This window comes from Labeo rohita, chromosome 25 (genome assembly GCF_022985175.1).
Source record: "Labeo rohita strain BAU-BD-2019 chromosome 25, IGBB_LRoh.1.0, whole genome shotgun sequence".
Classification (NCBI taxonomy): Eukaryota; Metazoa; Chordata; class Actinopteri; order Cypriniformes; family Cyprinidae; genus Labeo; species Labeo rohita.
In genome coordinates, this window is record NC_066893.1 from 24,882,397 (window position 1) to 24,902,966 (window position 20,570).

General features: G+C 27.8%; 1 protein-coding gene across 1 annotated transcript in view; it reads left to right on the forward strand.

Moving 5' to 3' along the window:
• syt7a (synaptotagmin VIIa) overlaps positions 1-20,570 on the forward strand; it is a 184,253-nt gene that overhangs the window by 99,684 nt on the left and 63,999 nt on the right. The window contains exon 3 of the mRNA XM_051099144.1: positions 11,266-11,345. Within this exon, the coding sequence (XP_050955101.1) occupies positions 11,266-11,345 (80 nt within the window). The remainder of the gene's footprint in view (positions 1-11,265; positions 11,346-20,570) is intronic.

Sequence of the window (20,570 nt, forward strand, 5' to 3'; positions counted from 1 at the left end):
TATAATTTTTTTATATATATATATTTTTGCATTTTACTAAGTTTTTTTTGTATATTTTATAGACTTTATTTTTAGATATTTTATTTTATAAAGTAATATTTTAGTATTTTGTAGTTTATTTTATGCTTCCTACACATCAGTAAACATCCGGGAAATAATTTTTGGCTGACTGATTTTCTTTTTTTGCTGTTTTGCTGTTTGTGTCGTGTAGAACAATCACCCCAATAAAGTAGTTCAAAAATTGAGAGAGAAGGAAAGAAAAACACGTGTTTGAAGCCCGAGCCAGAAAGAGATAAATAAAGTTAGAGAAGACACAGAAAAGATGAGAAGAAATGGAGAATATCTGAAATTGTATGACAGCGCTGGCCTCTTGAGCGTTCCAGCTAGAGACAGACTGAGAGAGAGAGAGAGCAACGCGTGTGTGTCTGTTGGGCCGAAGCTCTTTCTGATGTCTTTGCCTGCAGCCGTGTGTGTGTAGCAGCGTTTGCACGTGTGTGTCTTTGCTCAGAGCGAGTCATGCAACTGAATGCACATTTCTGACTCTTCTCCATTCTTGACACACACACAGAGACCCGCGGGGATCGCTGTCACTCATTCCCCCTCGGAGCCTCACAGTTGGCGAGCTGTCGCTTCCTCCGCTCGTCTCAATCATCGGCGGCGTCCTCCTCCTCTCCTCCCTCACTTTCATCCCCACTTCTCTCTCTCAAACCCCTCCTCCTCCCACACTCTTCCTCTCTCGCGCTCCGTTTTGTTTCGCTCTCATCTCGCTCTCTGTGAAAATTTCATGATACAGTTGATGACAGATGACTTTCCTTTGATAGCTTCTTCTTGTCTGTCAAAAACTGCGACTACTTACCCAGAAACTGCAGCCTGTAAGTACTTGGTGTGTGCGAGTGTTTTCAATCTCAGATATTTACAAATCACACACTGTTCTCAGTAGTTGCATTTGCTAGCATGAACAAATGCAAGGACGTATCATATCAAGGACATGCTACATGTTCTTCAGCTGTGGTTTGGTCTTTTTTTGTTTTGTTTTTTATACAATTTCTAATATGATTAGGTTTACTCTTCAGAGAATATATGCATCTTAATTGTTTATATATATATAACAAGAGTTCAGATTATATATATATATATATATATATATAATAATCTGAACTCTTGTTTTAAGGATTAATTCATTTGGTAATAATTTTTATGTGAGGAAAATGCATGAATTTTAATATTTAGTTTTGTGAGGGAATCCCATATAGTCATACATGTTTAGTGCCTTTATGGCTTATTATACAAAAAAAAACATGCTCTTTAGTTGTAATTTTACATCTTTAAAAGCATATTTACTTGAAGCTCAATTGCTTTAGAAATCAAGAGATTTCAGAGGAAATGTTATATTTTTGAATTAATTTTTTTAATTAAATTAATTTATTTTTTTAACATTTTTATATTGTAATTATTTTACCAAAATAATGCAAATATTTTTTCTTGTGTTAAGCAATAATCAGCTATATTTATGTCTTGTATTGCATCTTTTTAAATCAAGCATATTTACTTAAAGCTTAATTGGTTAATAAGAGGTTAAAAGATTTTAGAGAAAATGTAATGTGTGTGTGTGTGTGTGTATATATATATATATATATATATATATATAATGTTGGTTATTTAATATTATTTAATATTTTTACATTATTTTTCAGAGAAGTACGTACATCTTAAAACAGTGTCAATTTAAATATTACAATTTTTTTTTAATCAAAATCGTGAATATATTTTCCTTGTTTTAAGCATTAATTAGCTGTCTTGTTTTGCTTATGTAAGATATTAAGAGATTTTAGATCATTTTTTAATATTTTAAACATATTTTAATGATTACATTTACATTTCAGAGAATATATGCATCTTAAATTATATTTGTATATAATTTTTAAATTGTGACAGTATATTTAGAATAATTCTAATTATTCTATATAAATTAAAATTATTTTATTACTACAATTGCACATATTTTTTGTTTTAAGTGTTGATTATTAAGAGATTTTAGATCATTTTTAATATTTTAAACATATTTTAATGATTACATTTACATTTTAGAGAATATATGCATCTTTAAATGATCATTTTTAAGTTATAACAATATAATTAGAATAATTATAAATAAAATATATAAATTAAAGTATTTATATTTTAACTATTTTATTACTAAAATTAAAAAAAAAGCATTAATTTATATTTAAGCATTAATTAATAAGACATTTCCGAGTTTTAATATTTTAAATATATTTTAATGATTAAATGTACATTTCAGAGAATGTATGCATCTTAAATTATAACAATATAATTAGAATAATTATGATTATAGTATATAAATTAAAATATATTTTAATTATTTTATTACTAAAATTGCATTTTTTTTCTTGTTATAAGCATTACTTATTAAGAGATTTATTAAGTTATTTTTAGATAGTTTTTAAATTATAACAATATAATTATTACAATTATAATTATAATATTTATTTATTTATTTATTAATAATAATTATTTATTTATTTATAATAATTTTTATTTGGTATATTAGTCTAGTGCACATTTTATTTATGTTTAAAAATATTTTATAATATTTAATTTTTTATACATTTCATAATATCATTTTTTTCAGTATATAAGCAACGTGTATGCATTAGAGTGTTTAATCCGTGTTTATTTAGTCATATGTTTTGTCATGTACCATGTTTAGTGCTTTTACGGCTTATTGTGCATTTCTGTCACTCTTACATGCTGCTTGTAGGGTGGTTTTTAATTGGTGTATTGATTTCAGTATGCTTTAAACTGCTAATTGAATTGACTCTCAAGGTGAATCACAGACTATTACCTGTACAATGAAGTACTATGGTATTACCATGTTCTTTGGACAGGGTACCAATTTAGACACTAAATTGAAGGTAATACTATTGTATTTGAAATACCCTGCAGTGTAAGTGAAATACACCATGGTATATGTGAGAATACTCTGATATGACATTACCACATGACTTTATAGTAAATCTGAAAATGAGGAATGGCAGTAATTGTGCTCTGGATGTTTAAATGAGTGTTTCTGTGAATATCAGAGATGTGCTACATATAAGCAATGATATGAGCATATATATGTATGTATTTGCATGTCTAATCAGTGTTTGAGGGCATGTCGTTGCACACGCGTCACATTACGTGATGGTAAGTGGCTCTGAGCATGTTACTGCGTGTCCTGGACGTGTGTGTCTTCAAATGGTGTGTAAAGTGTCTCTTTTAATTGGTTTATTGATCCACATGCTCTAAATTGCGTATTGGATTGTGTTTGAAGGTGAACTAGCGCTATTGTGGCGTCTGGGTAATTGATAGCGTGGTGCTTTTGGCCACAGCTATTACTGTATGCTAATGTCATATGAATCCCTGAAGATCCATGTTAGAGTGCAATGATATAAAAATATACTGAAAATATGCAGCTCAGAAAACAGATAGTTGGTTTTTATTTAGTATATTGATCTGGTGCATATTTTATTTATTTTTTTAAACGTCATTTTGTAAAACAAATAATTTGTATTATATTGTTACATAATATTATTTCAGAAATTATTGGTTTTTATTTAGTGTATTGGTCTGGTGCTTATTTTATTTATTTTTAAAAAGTATTATTTCATAATATATGTAATTTTTTATTATATATTTCATAATTTATATTTAATAAATTATTGGTTTTTATTTAGTGTATTGGTCTGGTGCATATTTAATTTATTTTTAAAAAGTATTATTTCATAATATATCATTTTTATTATATATTTCATAATTCATATTGATATTGATTTGTGTTTGGTATAATGGTCCTGAGCACATTCTATTTCTTTTTTTTTTTTTTCTAATATTTTCATAATTCTTTTTTATTGTATAGTTTTTATTTAATATTATTTTAAAAATAATATGTTTTTATGTGTTATAGTGGTCTGGTGGATATTTTATTTATTTAAAAAATATTATTTAATAATATTTTATTTATTTTATACAAATATTTTCATATTGTTTGATTTTTATTATATTATTTCGTAATGTTATTTAAGAAGTTATTGTTTTTTGTATATTGGTTTGGGGCATATTTTATTTGTGTTTAAATATGTTATTTCATAATATTTTTTGTATATTTTATAATATTATTTAATACAGTTGTATATTTTATAAAATTATCGAATATATTTTATGGTAAAGTGTATATATTTTATTTACTTTTAAAAAATGTTATGTTGTGTCTTTTATTGTATATTTTATAATATTATTTCAGAAATTATTGTTTTTTTTTTAAGGTATATTGGTTTGGTGCATATTTCATTTTTTTTTAATCTTATTTTAGAATATTTAATTATTATTATGAATTATTATTATTTTATTTTATTTGCACATTTTATTTATTTTTAAAAATATAAATTCATAATATTTCAGTATTTATATATATATATATATATATATATATATATATATTTATTTATTTATTTAATAAATTATTTATTTTGGTGGTATACTGGTCTAGGTGTATGTGTCTGTGTATGGCTATTTTATAATATTTAATTATTATTCTACTTTTTCAGAATACTGTTTCATTCATTCTTACAATATTCAATAAAATTATATCAGAAATCATTCTAATATGCTGATTTGACATTTCTTATTAATGTTGGAAACTGTTGTGTGCTTCATGGAAACATGAACATTTTTGTTCATGACTAATTTTATTTATAAAAAAGTTCAAAAGAACCGGATTTGTTGGATTAGAAATCTTTTGTTACATAAATATTATTTAATATTTTAAATTAGCATTTAAATCATATAATTTTTTTTTCTTTTAGCTCAAATCATTCATGTTGCTCCGGCTAATTTGTGTTTCGAAGAGAATTCAAACAAAGCAAAAGCAGCCAATGCTTCTGTCTGAAATGAAAAACGATTGACTCTCATAGTTGTACGACAGGGCTTTCATTCTTACAGCCGCAATATTGAGCATTCTGATATTTTCCATTCATTTTTTTTATGAGTATCCAATCTTCGGCTCCTCGTATTGTCTCTGGGGTTCGTCAGTAGTAATTATAATGTGTGTGTGTCGCTGCTGTCCCCTCCGGCTGACTGACTCATGTGTGTGTGCTGTGCACATCTGGGTGATTCTTGGACTGTCCTTTTTCGTTAAATCAGTGTGTCAGACTCTGGAGAGTCGACCGAGATGTTTGAAGGGATGAACATCCTGCTGCAAAAGCCTGCAAACATCAGCTTTTAATTCAAGTTGGCTTTACATTAGCTGGTCTAGATGGTTGGTCAGATGGACTAACACCTAGTTTTAGCCTGGTAGACCAAGCTGCTTTTGGGTGGTTAGAGTTTGTAGACCAGCTTGGATCCACAAGAAACCAGCTTGACCATCTTAAAGTAAACATGAAGTGGTGCAAGATATTTTTTTTTTATTATACAAATGAATAAATTATTTATTTAAGAAAGGTAAACAATATATTGTTATTGTTATAAACAATATATTAATTAATAATTTTTTATCAATATAAAAATTACATAGAAATTATTTTACTGTAAAAGTCAAGTAAAAATATGCATTAGTACAAAGTATTAAATAATAATAAAACAAATTATATATTTTAGGATATATATTTCATAATACATATATAATTTTATACATATATATATATATATATATATAATTTTAATGTGGAAACTAATATATATATATATATATATATATGTATTTTTTTTTTATTCAGGACTCTTTAATGCATAAAAAATAGAAAAATAGAATATATGTGTGTATATATATATATATATATATACATACATACATACATACATATATTCTATTTTTTATGCATTAAAGAGTCCTGAATTAAATATGTATATATATATATATATATATATATATATATATATATATTAGTTTCCACATTAAAATTATATATATATATATATATATATATATATATATATATATATGTATGTATGTGTGTATATATATATATACACTACCGTTCAAAAGTTTGGGGTCAGTAAGACTTGTAATAGTCTTTAAAGAAGTCTCTTATACTCATCAAGGCTGCATTTATTTGATTAAAAATATAGAAAAAAAAACAGTAATATTGCAAAATGTTTTTACAATATAAAATAATGTTTTTTATTTTAACATACTTTAAAATAGAATTTATTCCTGTGATGAAAAGCTGAATTTTTATCAGCTGTTACTCCAGTCTTAAGTGTCACATGATCCTTCAGAAATCATTCTAATATGCGGATTTATTATTAGAATGATCAATGTTGGATAATATCAATAATATCAACAGTTGTGCTGCCAAATATTTTTTGGAACCTGTTTTTTTTTTTTTTTTTTTTCAGGATTCTTTCATGAATAACAAGTTTAAAAAGTACAGTGTTTATTCAAAATATAAATATTTTATAACAATGCAAATTATTTATTATTAACTTTTAATAAACTTTTAATTATTAACTTAATACATCCTTGGTGAATAAAAGTATTAATTTCTTAAAAAAAAAAAAAAAAAAAAAAGAAAGAAACAATAAAAATGTACTGACCCCAAACTTTTGAACGGTAGTGTATATATGAAGAGTTTCGTTGCAAAATGAGATATATCCATTTTGAGAAATGTTGGTTATTTGACATTATTATTTAAGACATCAACAGTCAAGTTCATTCACAATTTTTGTACATTAAACTATTACTTGAGCTCAGTAAAGGCCAGGGACACAATATTTTTCAAATCCAGGATATTTTTTATTTAATTTTATGTCCATAAATAGTTCATAAATAAGTCAAAAACCATGCCAAAATGCAACATATTTATCTTAACATTGTCAAACATCTTAAATTGGTTAAAAAAACAATACATCATAAATATATGGAATAGTATATACAAAGATTGATTAATAATAATAAGATTCTGAGTTAGTTTTGGCCAGAACATACACAACATAACATAACATAACTTTTTTTTTTTTTTTTTTTTTTGCAAAACGCTATAAACGTAGCCTACGTGACTGACAGCTCGCCTACAGTATAAACAATTAAATGGTAAACGTTTTTTAGTTAGCCTATTGAATCCTCTTTTTTAAAATATGTGTTTTAATGTGTCATATTTGTTTTGATATTATCGTTAAATCAATGAGCAAACTCGGAGCACTTCACCGGCATTGACTCTCTTCCCAGGGGATGCTGAGCATTTTCATCTTCTGCCTCCTTCCTCTTCTCACCTCTTCCTGATCCTGACGTCTGTCCTAACCACCGCAGCATTTTGATTTTAGCTTATTTCGCTGTCCAGCTCAGTCCTCTTTGCTCATCCGATATTTCCTATTTCTTGTTTGTATTTTCGCGCTCTTGTCGTCGTTGATTGGACCCGCAAACCAGTATCTGCGCGCTGCTGCCAATAGGTATCTAAAACATCACCCGTAGTGTAGTGTTCATGTGAAATGTAGGACGGAGGGGACAAACGACCCAGAGCGTCTCTGACATGATTTGCATGATTGGCTCATGCATCACCGGCCAAACTGGCTGGTAAGTTTTTATCAATACCCGCCAAAATTATTTTTAACCCGCATTTGGCGGTTGTTAATTTCGAACCCTGGTTATATCGCACTTTGTAAAGAAACTGGTCTGGCGGATATCGCGTTTTGTGAAAAAATACATTTTATAGTAGGCCTAAAATGTACATTCTTAAATTGTATTAATGGCAGCAATTCACACATAGATTAAGGTACATCTGAACAGTGATTTCCAATAATAAAATCCAAATGTCAAAAAATGGCGTTTATCGCGTTTTGCAACCAAACTCTTCATATATATATATATATATATATATACACATATATATATATATATATATATATATATATATTTTTTTTTTTAAATTCAGGACTCTTTAATGCATAAAAAATAGAAAAGAACAGAATATTTTCTAACATTATAATTGTCTTTACTCTCAATTTCGAACAATGCATCCTTGCTAAAGAATAATAAAAGTATACATTTCTTAAATAATTTTTCATATTTTAATTCAGGACTCTTTAATGAATAGAAATTAAAAAGAACAGCAGAAATATTTTCTAACATTATAATTGTCCTTACTCTCATTGTCGAACAATTTAATGTATCCTTGCCAAAGAATAATAAAAGTATTAATTTCTGAAATAATTTATTCAGTTTTTATTTATTTTATTTTTATTTTTGCTTTGAATTTTATAAATAAAGGATTTTTACAAAAAGTTTTTTTACGAACTATTTTATTATTAAAAAAATTAAATTATTAAATTATTATAAAATAATTAAATTATTTAAACAATATATAATATGTATTTCTACATCAAATATATTTTTACAAAACATTTACAATATATTGATTGTCGTATGTAAATTAGTAAAAAAAAATCAAATAAAATCTTTAACATAACACACATAAAACTGAATTGGCCTTGAATTGCTAAATGAAAGGTTTTTACAGTTCATTTTGAAAATGTAGGACGGGACTTTTATTTGTTTGTTTGTTCCACCCAAAAAAGACCAAACGCTCATTGAATTGAGATTTTGCCCTTGCTCAGGGAGTTTCCTGTAGCTACGCAGCCGTCGACCAATCGCTGAGCTCAATTAGGCAGCGTGTCGCAGCTCCTCCTGGCTGGCGCTAATGATACCCCTGACCTCCGCCCCCTGATCCGCCCCGCGCCTCCGGCCTCATCCTCAGAGACGAACAGGCAGAACTAGCCGAACCAGAGCCAGAACCACAGCCGTCTCTTATCCAACAGACCTCCTCAGACGATGGCCGGCGGGGGGAGCGCGGGGACGAGATGGGATGAGACAGCGAGCGCTGCTGTGGGACAGATCTCGCTTTGAGGAGTTTTTAACTACGCTAAACCGTCGCTACAGTAACCGCACAGATGGGATGAGAGGAAATGATGGATTGTACCTGTGTTTATTTTTCAGAGCGGATTTTGTTCTCATTTCGTTGTTGTTTGTTAATTTTTAGATACGCTATTGTGTTTGTCCTAAAATACGTAAGTAATTATGTTACATCGCTAGAGGGGTGGAAATTGTAATGAGTTTAACAGCATTGGTTCTGATTCCACTAACGATTCCAGAACCTCAACAATTGCTTTTTTCCTTGAAGAACTATGACATGAAAGTGCATATAATAAAAATATGGTTTTAGTGTTTTTTTTTTCTTAATCAAAACTGATAAGAACCAGTTTTCCCGGACTAAAATATCACTTCTTTCTTTCTTTATTTCTTTCTTTCTTTCTTTCTTTCTTTCTAGACAGTGGGGAGAAGCTGGAAAAAATGCTTTATTCTTTCTCTCTCTGTTTTTAATTAAAAAATAAACGTTAGAAATTAGAAATACTTGTATATTATAACTATGAAAATAATAAGAAGTCAGAAAAATATTTTATGTATATATGTATACCTGTTAAAATATATATGTGTATACTATTACTATTATTATTATTATTTATTTATTAAAATATTAGAATCCCAGCAATAATCAGCAGTAAATATTATTTTGTTAGTGTTATTATTATTATTATTATTATTATTATTATGTGTATATAATGCAATTATACATAATATTGTTATAATATAAATTGGTTTTATAAAAAAAAAAATAGAATATCAGCATATATATAATTTTTATATATTATTATTATTATTAATAAAATATTAAATAAAATAATAATTAAATAAGAGATGAGAAAATATTTTATGCATATGTATTATTATTATTATTTATTAAAATAATAAATAATAGAATGCCAGTAATAATATAAATTTAATTAGTGTTATTTATTATTATTATTGATAATTATACATAATATTGTAATAATACAAATGTTGTTTTATAAAATAAATAATAGAATATTGGCATATGTATAATTTTAATATATAATAATAATATTTTTAATAAATAATAGAATGTCAGCATATATATAATTTTATTATAATTATATAATATATCATTTTAATAATGATACTATTAATACTACTACTACTACTACTAATAATAATAATTATTATTAATTATTAATACTGATATAATTGGATGTAAGGATATAAGATATATCCATATTTATCTTTTTATCTAAGACATATATGTGTATGTATATATGTAATATTATAATATATGTAATATTGTTATAATAAAATGTTTTTTTTTAATAATAAATAATAGAATATCAGCATATATATAATTTTAGTATAATAACAACAATAAGGAAAGGAAAGGAAAAGAAATTACTAAAACTTGAACTAAAATTAAATCTATACAATAGTAAAAATAAAACAAAATTCAATATATCAATAAATAGTAGATAGTTTATTTATTTATGTATTTTAAATCCCGTCTGAATACTTTATGGGTAGTTTTTGACTTGCAAGTAACAATTAAACCAGACAAAAAAATGAAGACAAACTGTATCAGTAGAAAGTACATTTACAGACATACTTGTCTAATAATATTTTTATTGATTTGTTAACGTATTTAGTTTTATATTAAAGTTTTTTTTCTTTGTAACTTTTGTTCAATTTGGTAACATTTTTATATGACTTTTTTTTCTGTTTGCTTTTCTTTATCTTTTACCATCTTTTCAGTCATTCACAGCCACATTTACAGCATAAAATCATGTTTTCTGTTGTTTTCCACCTGTGTGTGAGAATAAATATTCAAGAAGCTGTTACCGTGAATCTGATGTGACATTTAAAAGTCTAAAACTTCATTAACACACATTACGTACTCAGGTATTGTGGTGTCAGTTCAAAAGTGGATGACATAATTTGAGTTACTTATAAGTCAGGCTGTCTCCCTAAATCTGAAAGTGAGCGTGGGTTGTGTCACAAAGCTCCTGTAAGATGTTGTTTATGGAGCAGAGAGGCGGACAGCAGTGACGTCCACATGGCCACCTACTCCTCTGAAGACACTTTCTGTCATTCTGTCTCTCCCACATGCTCTCGCTCTCCTCTCCGGCAGCCCGTGACGCTGCCGAAGGCTAAATTGGCTATTTCCATGTAAATATGAGGCTTGTGTGTGCTTTAATTGCTATGGAGATGACTTAGGAGCGACCGTGTGATTTGAGCAATCGGAACGAAGCATCGGGGAGGAACGGCGGGTAATGCTACATGTGCACAAGTTGGAGGTGGAGATGCTTGTGATCAATTAGGAGACTGGGAATAAACTTCCTCTTTTCTTTTCTCTGTCTGCTTTTCAGGGGAAGAGAAATAAACCGGGAGTGGAGTCCGTCGGGTCTCCTGATTCAGGAAGAGGAAGAGGAGAGAAAAAAGCCATCAAGTAGGTGCAGGGACATTGGTTTCGTTCACTGGGGTGTTTTGTAAGATCGTTGTGTTGGAGCCTGAATGTCGGAAATCAGCGCTGTGATCGCAGGAAAATGTCGCGGTTTTCTTTACAGACCACGAACACGTGTGTTTTGAGCGTTCAGACGTTGTTAATGCAGTGGCGGTCTGTCTGAGGAAGCAAGAGAGGCTCAAAAATGTGTTAAAAATCAACACAGCAACTAAAATGATCAAATTAACTATTGTTTTAATTCATTTACATACTAATGGGCCTAGGGCCTAATGGGACTGAGATGCATATATTTTCTAAAAAAAAATTTAGAAACTTTTATTAAGAAATAAAATGTCATGTTTTTGTTGTTGTGTGATTGCCCACAGAAGTTTAATTAGCAAATTAATTAGTATGAATTTCAATGAAAATGATAAATAAAAATAATATGAAAATAATAGGAAATTAGAAAGTATTATTATATAACTGGTATAAAATAATATGAATAAAAATAAAATAAATAAATAAAATAAATCTAAATACAAACATTACATTAGTCTAATAAAAATGAGAAAAGCACATAACAGAATTACTAAAACTTCAAATAAATTAAAATTTTATTTAAAAATAAAATCTACTTTAAAATATTAATAATTTATTAAAAAAGAGAAAAAAAAATCCCTGTTTGAAAACTTTTTTTTTTTTTGCTAGTAAATAAATTAAACTAGACATTTAAGAAATAAAATATCACATTTTTGTTGTTGTATGATAGCCCAGAAAATGTAAATTAATAAATAGATTTTTTATGTTTGTTTTTTTTGCAGATATGACAAATAAAAACAGTACAAATTAAAAAGAATAAATACTAGGAAATCTGAAAAAAAAAGTAAAATAAAATAAATAAATAAATAATAGTAATAATAAATAATATGAAGTAAACATAAACAGATGTAATAAACATAAGAACATAATTGTATAAATAATAAAAAAATATATTTTTTATGTTATTATTATTATTATTTTATTATTATTTTATTGTATTATTATTTGAATATTTACATATTTATTATTATTGTTATTATTCTTTTATTTTGTTATTTGTATTTATTTTATTTTTAATTATTATTATTAATAATAATTAAATATTTATATATGTATACTTTTTATTAATATTATTTTTATTTAATTTGGTTGTTTTTATTTCTTTCATTATTATTATTATTTTTATTACTTAAATATTTATATAAATAAAATATATATTAAAATATTTTGTTATTTGTATTTATTTTATTTTTAATTATTATTATTAATAACAATTAAATATTTATATATGTGTACTTTTTATTAGTATTATTTTTATTTATTTCATTATTATTATTATTTTTATTACTTAAATATTTGTATAAATAAAATATATATTAAAATACTAAGTAATACAATACCAGCAATATATATATATATATATATATATATATATATATACATACACACACACACACACACAAATTGTATTATTTAATGTTTTTTATTAGTTTTATAAAAATAAATAATTGCATGTCTGCAAAAATATACATATGTTGTCTAATTATTATTATCAAAACAATAAACAAAAAATGGGAAGTGTTCAGCAATCTTGTATTGGTTTGTTCAGTGTTGTTCTGTGTATTATGTATCTCTTGGAAAACTCCCTCACGGATCGGCACTGCCTAACAATCACGATTTCCTTTCCGTCTCATTCAGCATTAAGTTGAACAGTCTAGACTTGCTTTGAAGCAAAAGGACACGAGTACGAGCCCAATCAAGCGCATTCATAATGAGCGGCGCGGCGCTCTCGGCTGCTCGCATTCATTCGCGACGCATCCTCTCCCAAGCATTGACTGACGCTCGATCTCAAAGCGCCGGCTTGCGCTGAAGAGCGTCTGATTGAGGATGCGGGATGTTTGAGCTCAGCGGGACGCCGCGTTCCCATTGTTGCGATCACACGCCGCCTTGTTTGCGGGACGGTTATTCTCGGAAAAGTCTGCGCGGTGTTTTGCCTGTGTTGTGTTGGACTAATGAGTACTTTGGATTTGAAGCTTGCAGGTGCGAATTTGGACTGCAAATTGCTTGTCTTTTTTGTCCTGAAGCTGTTGTTGAAATTATAACTTGATGTAAATGGTCTTTCCCCTCAATAGCAGGTTCATCTCTCCACCCTTGCAAATATTTGTTTTCTCAAGCCAGACATGAATGCCTAATGATATGTTTTGGTCAAGTGTGATGCTTTACACTTTTGTTTTTTGTTTATCTCTCTCTTTCCCCTTTATGCTTTTTGGTAAAACTAATGAATGCACAGGTATAATCTCACTTGTTTCTGCTCTGCTGCCTTATGGATGCATCGCGTCTGTTTTTATTTCCCCGTTTGCTCATGAAACTGTTTTTGCACTTCCTTATGAATGCGAACTCCTCTCCTCTTTCCTTTTTGAATCACTTCCCGTCCCGGCAAAGGAGACGCCCGGAGACGGCCTGTGTGTAGACTGATGGATGCAATGCTCTACTGACATGTATGTGTGTCTCTTCAGTGATTTAGACAGAGACTTTTGGAATAACAATGACAGCAGTTCAGTACAGCAGCGCTGGAGCTCATACCCGCCCAAGGAGTTTGTACTAAACATTTCTCCTTATGCCCCTTACGGAGATCCGCGCCTCACACTCAAGTGAGTCTCTGTTCAGGCTGGTAAGAGACACAAACCCCTGACACCCCAAACCCTTCACTAGTCACACCCTAGATCTGTGGTACCAGACTTTAACTAGCAGAGACAAAGTCTGGTTACTTCGTTCAGGTCAACTTAGGAATAGACCGTCTGACTGACATATGAGGTGACCAAAATATTCACATGGTCAATGACATGCAAGTTGCATCTTATTTTGACATTCAAATGAGAAACAAATTAAAAAGCACACATCAGTCCATCGGCACTTTTTCGCTGATGCTGAGAAATAACTTGCACAACGGCTGTTTTCTTTCGCATATTTTACAATGCGCTAATTCAGCTCATTTTAGTTAAGGCATTTCAGTCGAGTAGGCTGTGATATCAAAACTGTCTAGTTTGCAGTGTTACAGCTTGTCTGTTGTAATTACGTGTGCATCGAGTTGCATATAAATATGCTTGTTTGAATATTCATTAATAAGTATCAAATTTGTACTTGTTTGTAACATAATATTTAAAAAAATACATATTATTTAAAATGTTGTATATGTAAAATTTATTTAAATGAAATTATATTTTAATTTATAAGTATTTGTAACATAGATGATGTATATTTAAAATGCATTATTTATTGTATTTAATATAAATGCTTGTACATTATATATATTTTATAAAAATATAATACTTAATGTATAAAGTAACAATTGTTTGTAACATAGGTATTTAATATTTTATTTAAATATTTGTATAATTATAGATTTTAAATATATAATACTTAAATTATAAAATAAATATTTGTAACATGTACTTAATATTTAGAAAGAGTAACATTTTATATATATTTAAATAAAATGTGTATATTTATAGATTTTAAATACTATATATTTTTATTAAAATGAAATTATATTGTAACATGTTAATATAAATATGAAATATTAATAAATAAATATATAAATAAGTATTAGTAAAATAATAAATAAAAATAATAGAAAATCTGAAAACTATTTTATTTATATATGTATACTTTTTATTATTTATTAGTAATTTTATTTAATTTTGTTATTTTTGTTTATTTATTATAATTATTATTCTTTTGTTTAAAATAATAAATAATAGAAATACAGCAATAATTATCTATCTATCTGTCTGTCTATCTATCATTGTTATGCAAATAGTAATAATAAAATAATAGGGAATAAACATAATTAATAAACCAAATATATATGTATTTGAATAAACAGAATTTCTATAAAAAATAAAATATTAATATTAAATAGTAATTAAAAGAATAATATTATATATATATTAAAAACACATTTTACTTAAATTCTAAAGTAACAATTACTTGTAACAAATTCATTTAATATATATTTTTAAATATTTCAAAAAATAATTTTATATGTATTATTTCAATATTTCTATATTTAAAGATTGTAAATATTAAATATTTTATGAAATATTGTAATTATAATTATAATTATTTGTAACAGATGATATATATTTAAAATATTTCAAATGGATAACTTATTGTATTCATTTAACATATTTAGCATGAACTATATATATATATGTATATATAATGTATAATTTAAAAACATATTACTTAAATTATGACATAACTATTTGCTAACGTGTGTGTGTATATATATATATATATATATATATATATATACACACACACACACACACACACACTCATATATGTAATATTATAATATATTTTATTAATATAATGTATAAAATAACAATTTTTACAAGTACACAACTATACATGTACATTTTTTATATATAGCCAATTAATTGCATTAAACTACCATTGTTCTGTTAGTATTCGTCTTTTTTTTGTGCAATCTGTGTCAGACGGTCAGTGATTGGACTGTAGTCTTAAACTAACCTCCCCAACACAACCTTTACCCCCCACACCAGCCATATATAACTGTACCCCATCTCACCTGTTACCCAACCACACCCCAGTAACCACAACCACACCCTGATCACTGGCAGGGCTGTAATGATGAGGACGCATCCCATAATCCAAAAGGACATGGCAACAAACTCATAATGCCAAACTCATACTATCATTAGACCAACCAGGATGACACATAAAGCCAAAATGCTTTGAAGGTGAAGTGTGTAATTTGGGCTCTTAAGTATACATATATATTTATTTAATATTCTATCATCATTTTATATTATTAATAAATAAGATTACTTCCAGTATTCCAATATCCCTACTGATATTTCTCAGCTTTTTAAAATAATATTTTTTTAGATTTAAAAGCACTCCATTTCATTAAGAGTGCTTGTATTTTTTTCTGTAACACATTTCTAAAAGAATATTTATCATCTTTTATACTGTAAATTATATTTTGATGTTGCAGCATAGCATGTGTTAATTTTTTTTTAACAAAATAGATTAGATTTTTAATATTGACAATTTATTGGTTATCTGCTATTAAATGGAAATAATTAGTGATTTACTGATATCATCCAGATTTCAGTGTTATTTTAGTATTATTTTTAAGCTATTATAGTATAGTATGGTATAGTATTATTTTTAGTACTTAAACATACTTATTTTTGTTTTCATTTCATATTTTATCATTTATTTCACATATTCATTTTTCATTTCTTTTTACTGTAGCTAGTAATTTTAATTTTTTATCTGTAATAACTTATTTCTGCTGTTATTTTTTATTTCTATTTAGCTAGAAAATTTTAGCACTTAAACATACTTATTCTTCTTTTTTATTTCATATTTTTTATCTGTAATAATTTATTTCTGCTATTATTTTTTATTTCTATTTAGCTAGGAAATTTTAGCATTTAAATATACTTATTCTTCTTTTTTATTTCATATTTTTTATCTGTAATAATTTATGTCTGCTATTTCTTTTTTTTTATTTCTATTTAGCTAGTAATGTTAGTACTCAAACATACTTATTTTTCTTTTTTATTTCATATTTTTTATCTGTAATAATTTATTTCTGCTATTTATTTTTTATTTCTATTTAGCTAGGAATTTTAGCACTCAAACATACGTATTCTTGTTTTTGTATTTCATATGTTTTTATTTATTTCTAATAATTCATTTCACCTATTTATTTTATTTCTATTTAGCTAGGAATTTTAGTACTTAAACCTACTTTTTCATGTTTTTTCATCTAATATTTATATTTCATTTTTTAATATTAGCACTTCCACCTGCTCTTTTGTTTTTATTACATATTTCTGTATTTATTTGTAAAAATTTATTTCACCTATTTATTTTTTATTTCTATTTAGCTAGTAACTTTAGTACTTAAACATATTTAAACTTTAAAATTTTATTTGTAATTTATTTTATTTGTTTTATTCGTTATTTATTTGTAATTGTAGTTTAAGTTTTTCGTTTAGTATTTCTATTTTATTTCAGTTAACATAAATGATTTTTAATAGTTTTAATATTAGTGGCACCAAACAGAATTACAACGTGTTTATTTGAGCAGTCGTTCAAATAAATGGTGTCGCCTGCGAGGCAGAAATTACACACTTCATATTTAACTTAACATAATATGAATGAAAGTCATTATGCAGATTTTATTTTATTTATGCCACATTTATGTTCTGTACGCTTTGCAGGACTGCAGGGACATATTAATAACACAGTTTGCTTCAAAAAAATCACACCATGCGTGAAAGTGCCGAAATCGGACCGTAGACGTCCCTCACTCCCTACAGCCCTGCTTGTCTCTTCTCAGCTTATGACCTTTAACCTTTCACCCCCCCTCCTCTCCCTCCTCCCCTCCTCCCCCCCATGGGGTGTTACCATGGAGACGGACAACCCTCCAGCTTCAGCTATCCAGCGAACAGTAAACAAACAAACAAAAGCTGCATCGGTGGCGCGCAACCCTCTTTGCCGTACGCTCCCGTCGAGGGTTGACCGTTACAGCCCGATTGTGGTGTGGTAACCCCCGTTTCACCTTGTTTTGAGACGATGTCGTTTTGCCTTTCTCGGGCTGGATGTGTCCCTCTAGCACTCCTGATTCCTCGGCAGCGCTAAAACCCTCACCGGCCTAATCCAGACAGGTTTCGCCCACCGCTTCGCAGAAAGAGCCAAACGGTTTAAACGCGCTTGTCCATCAAATCCGCCGGCAGACGCGCGGAGGGGTTCAGATGGGGCGGCCGGTGTAGAAAATGAAAAATTAAATAAACATGTTAGCCGCGGTGGCTCAGGTGATTCAATTTTCCTGGCTCTGGACCGGTGAGGACCTGCTGGATTAAACGGTGTGGGGTGTTTGCAGACCGCTGAACTAAAGCTCTGCTATTTGAGACGGAAGCCGCAGATTGCAACTAAGCCGACCGGGAACAGACGCCGTGTCGCTCATGTAGTCTAGTTTGTGGCATTTAGCTTAAATTAACCCCTCAGAACCTCAAACAGTGTCTTGTAGGAGATCGTTTTTTCGCATGACTTTAGATCCATTGGACGTCTTCTGCATTTGGTTCATTATCGGATCAATTAAAGTATTATATCAATTTACATATCAATTATACAGTAATTGCTTGTATTTGAGGTTGCACAATAATCAGTCATGGCTAATATTAGATAAATATTTGTGTACTATAAATTAAAATGCAAATATTTACTTTTATTTGTAATAGAAATATTAAAAAAAGTAAATAATGGCTGATTTTGAATATTTAGTTTTGCGAGCTTATTTCATATGTTTCACATTTGTCTTCATCTAACACTTACACTAATAATTACGCTAATCATTTAATAATAATTTAAATCTAATCTCAAAATTAATATCTATTTTTATTACTGGACATAATAATGTTGCAATGCCTAATTTCACTTGTACCATTTAAAAATTAGTATAGAATTTTAATATCAGCTGTTTATTGGTTATTGACCATAACATGAAAATAAATACTGTTTTATTGTTATCTGGCAGATATGTATATAGATATAGATACACACACACACATACACTATATTTTATTATTAATTTATTAATAATAAATTATTATTTTTATTATTTTATTCTTATTGTTATCTGCCAGAATTATAATTAAGGTGCATCCTTGCTAAGTATCTAAATAATAATAATAATAATATCACTTTTGTTAATTATTGGCTATAACACAAAAATAATTATTTATATATCGGCAATAAATTAAGTTTTTCTTTTTATTATTTTGTCATTTTATTCTTATTGTTATTATTAAATTGTTATTATTATTATTTATTATTATTATTATTATTATTATCATCATCACCACCATCGGTTTTGTTAATTATTGGCCATAACACAAAAAAATTATTATTGGTATCATTATAATATTTTTATTTTTTAATAATTAATATTGTCTATATTATTATACATATAAAGTATAAACACAAACACGCACAATATATATATATAATTATTGATATTAATATGTATTTTTAAATGAAAATCAGATTTATTATTATTATTATTATTATTATTATGGTGATGATGATCATCAGTTTTGTTAATTATTGGCCATAACAAAATAATTATTTGATTTATCGTTATCAGACAGAATTATTTTTATATTTTAATTTTTAATATTGTCTATATTATTATACCTATAAAATACACACACACACACACACACACACACACATATTGTATTATTATTATTATTATTATTATTATTATTATCGTTATTGTTATTAAATACTAACATGCATGTATTTTTAAGTGTGAAATCCGATTCCTCACCTGGTTTTGTTACAATCTGCGGCTGCCGGCTTTGTCACTTAAAGCTCTTTTTGCTGTTCTCCTGTCCTTGTTGGTGTTGATGTTGTATTGTGAGTGTTTGAGCGGTGCAGCAGTGCTACATAAATCTCCTAATAACTGCATGATGACTTTCACCAGGTCCACAAACTGGTGACCATGATTATAAATACTGATGACAATAGTAACCCTTGTCAAATTTTATGTGCCTACGTGAAGTCTGCAACATTTAAGGGTGTCATTAATGTGAAGCATGTCAGTGGGAGTACAAACGTGGTTATTTGAAACATCACGGTTGTTATAAATCCATTTGTACACCAAAACACCAGTTTCCACTCTTAAAAATAAAGGTTATCCAGTGGGATCAACATTTTTGGTAAAAGAGCCAAACAGTGTAGAAGAACCATTGTGATTCCCCAAAGAACCTTCAAAAACTTGCCTTGCCTAAAAGAACTTTCTTAAAGAACCTTAAAGAACCAAAAATCACTTTTACAAGGTGTTTGAACACAGTTGTGTGGCTGCAGTGTGTGAAAACAACCAGCCTATAATGGTAAAAATCCACCTACTCATTTTTTTTTATAATCCCAATTAATCATAAACAGTCTCTCTGAACATGCGATTCCAGATTTCTCTGGCATGTAAAGGGACAAACACAAAAATGATATGTTTGGGTTTATACACTAAAAGTGGAAATTTTAACAAGCTATAAACAATTATCTATTGGTTATTTTGAGCTAAAACTTCACATGCACACTCTGGGGACATCAAAGACTTATTTTACATTTTGTAAAAAGGGGCAT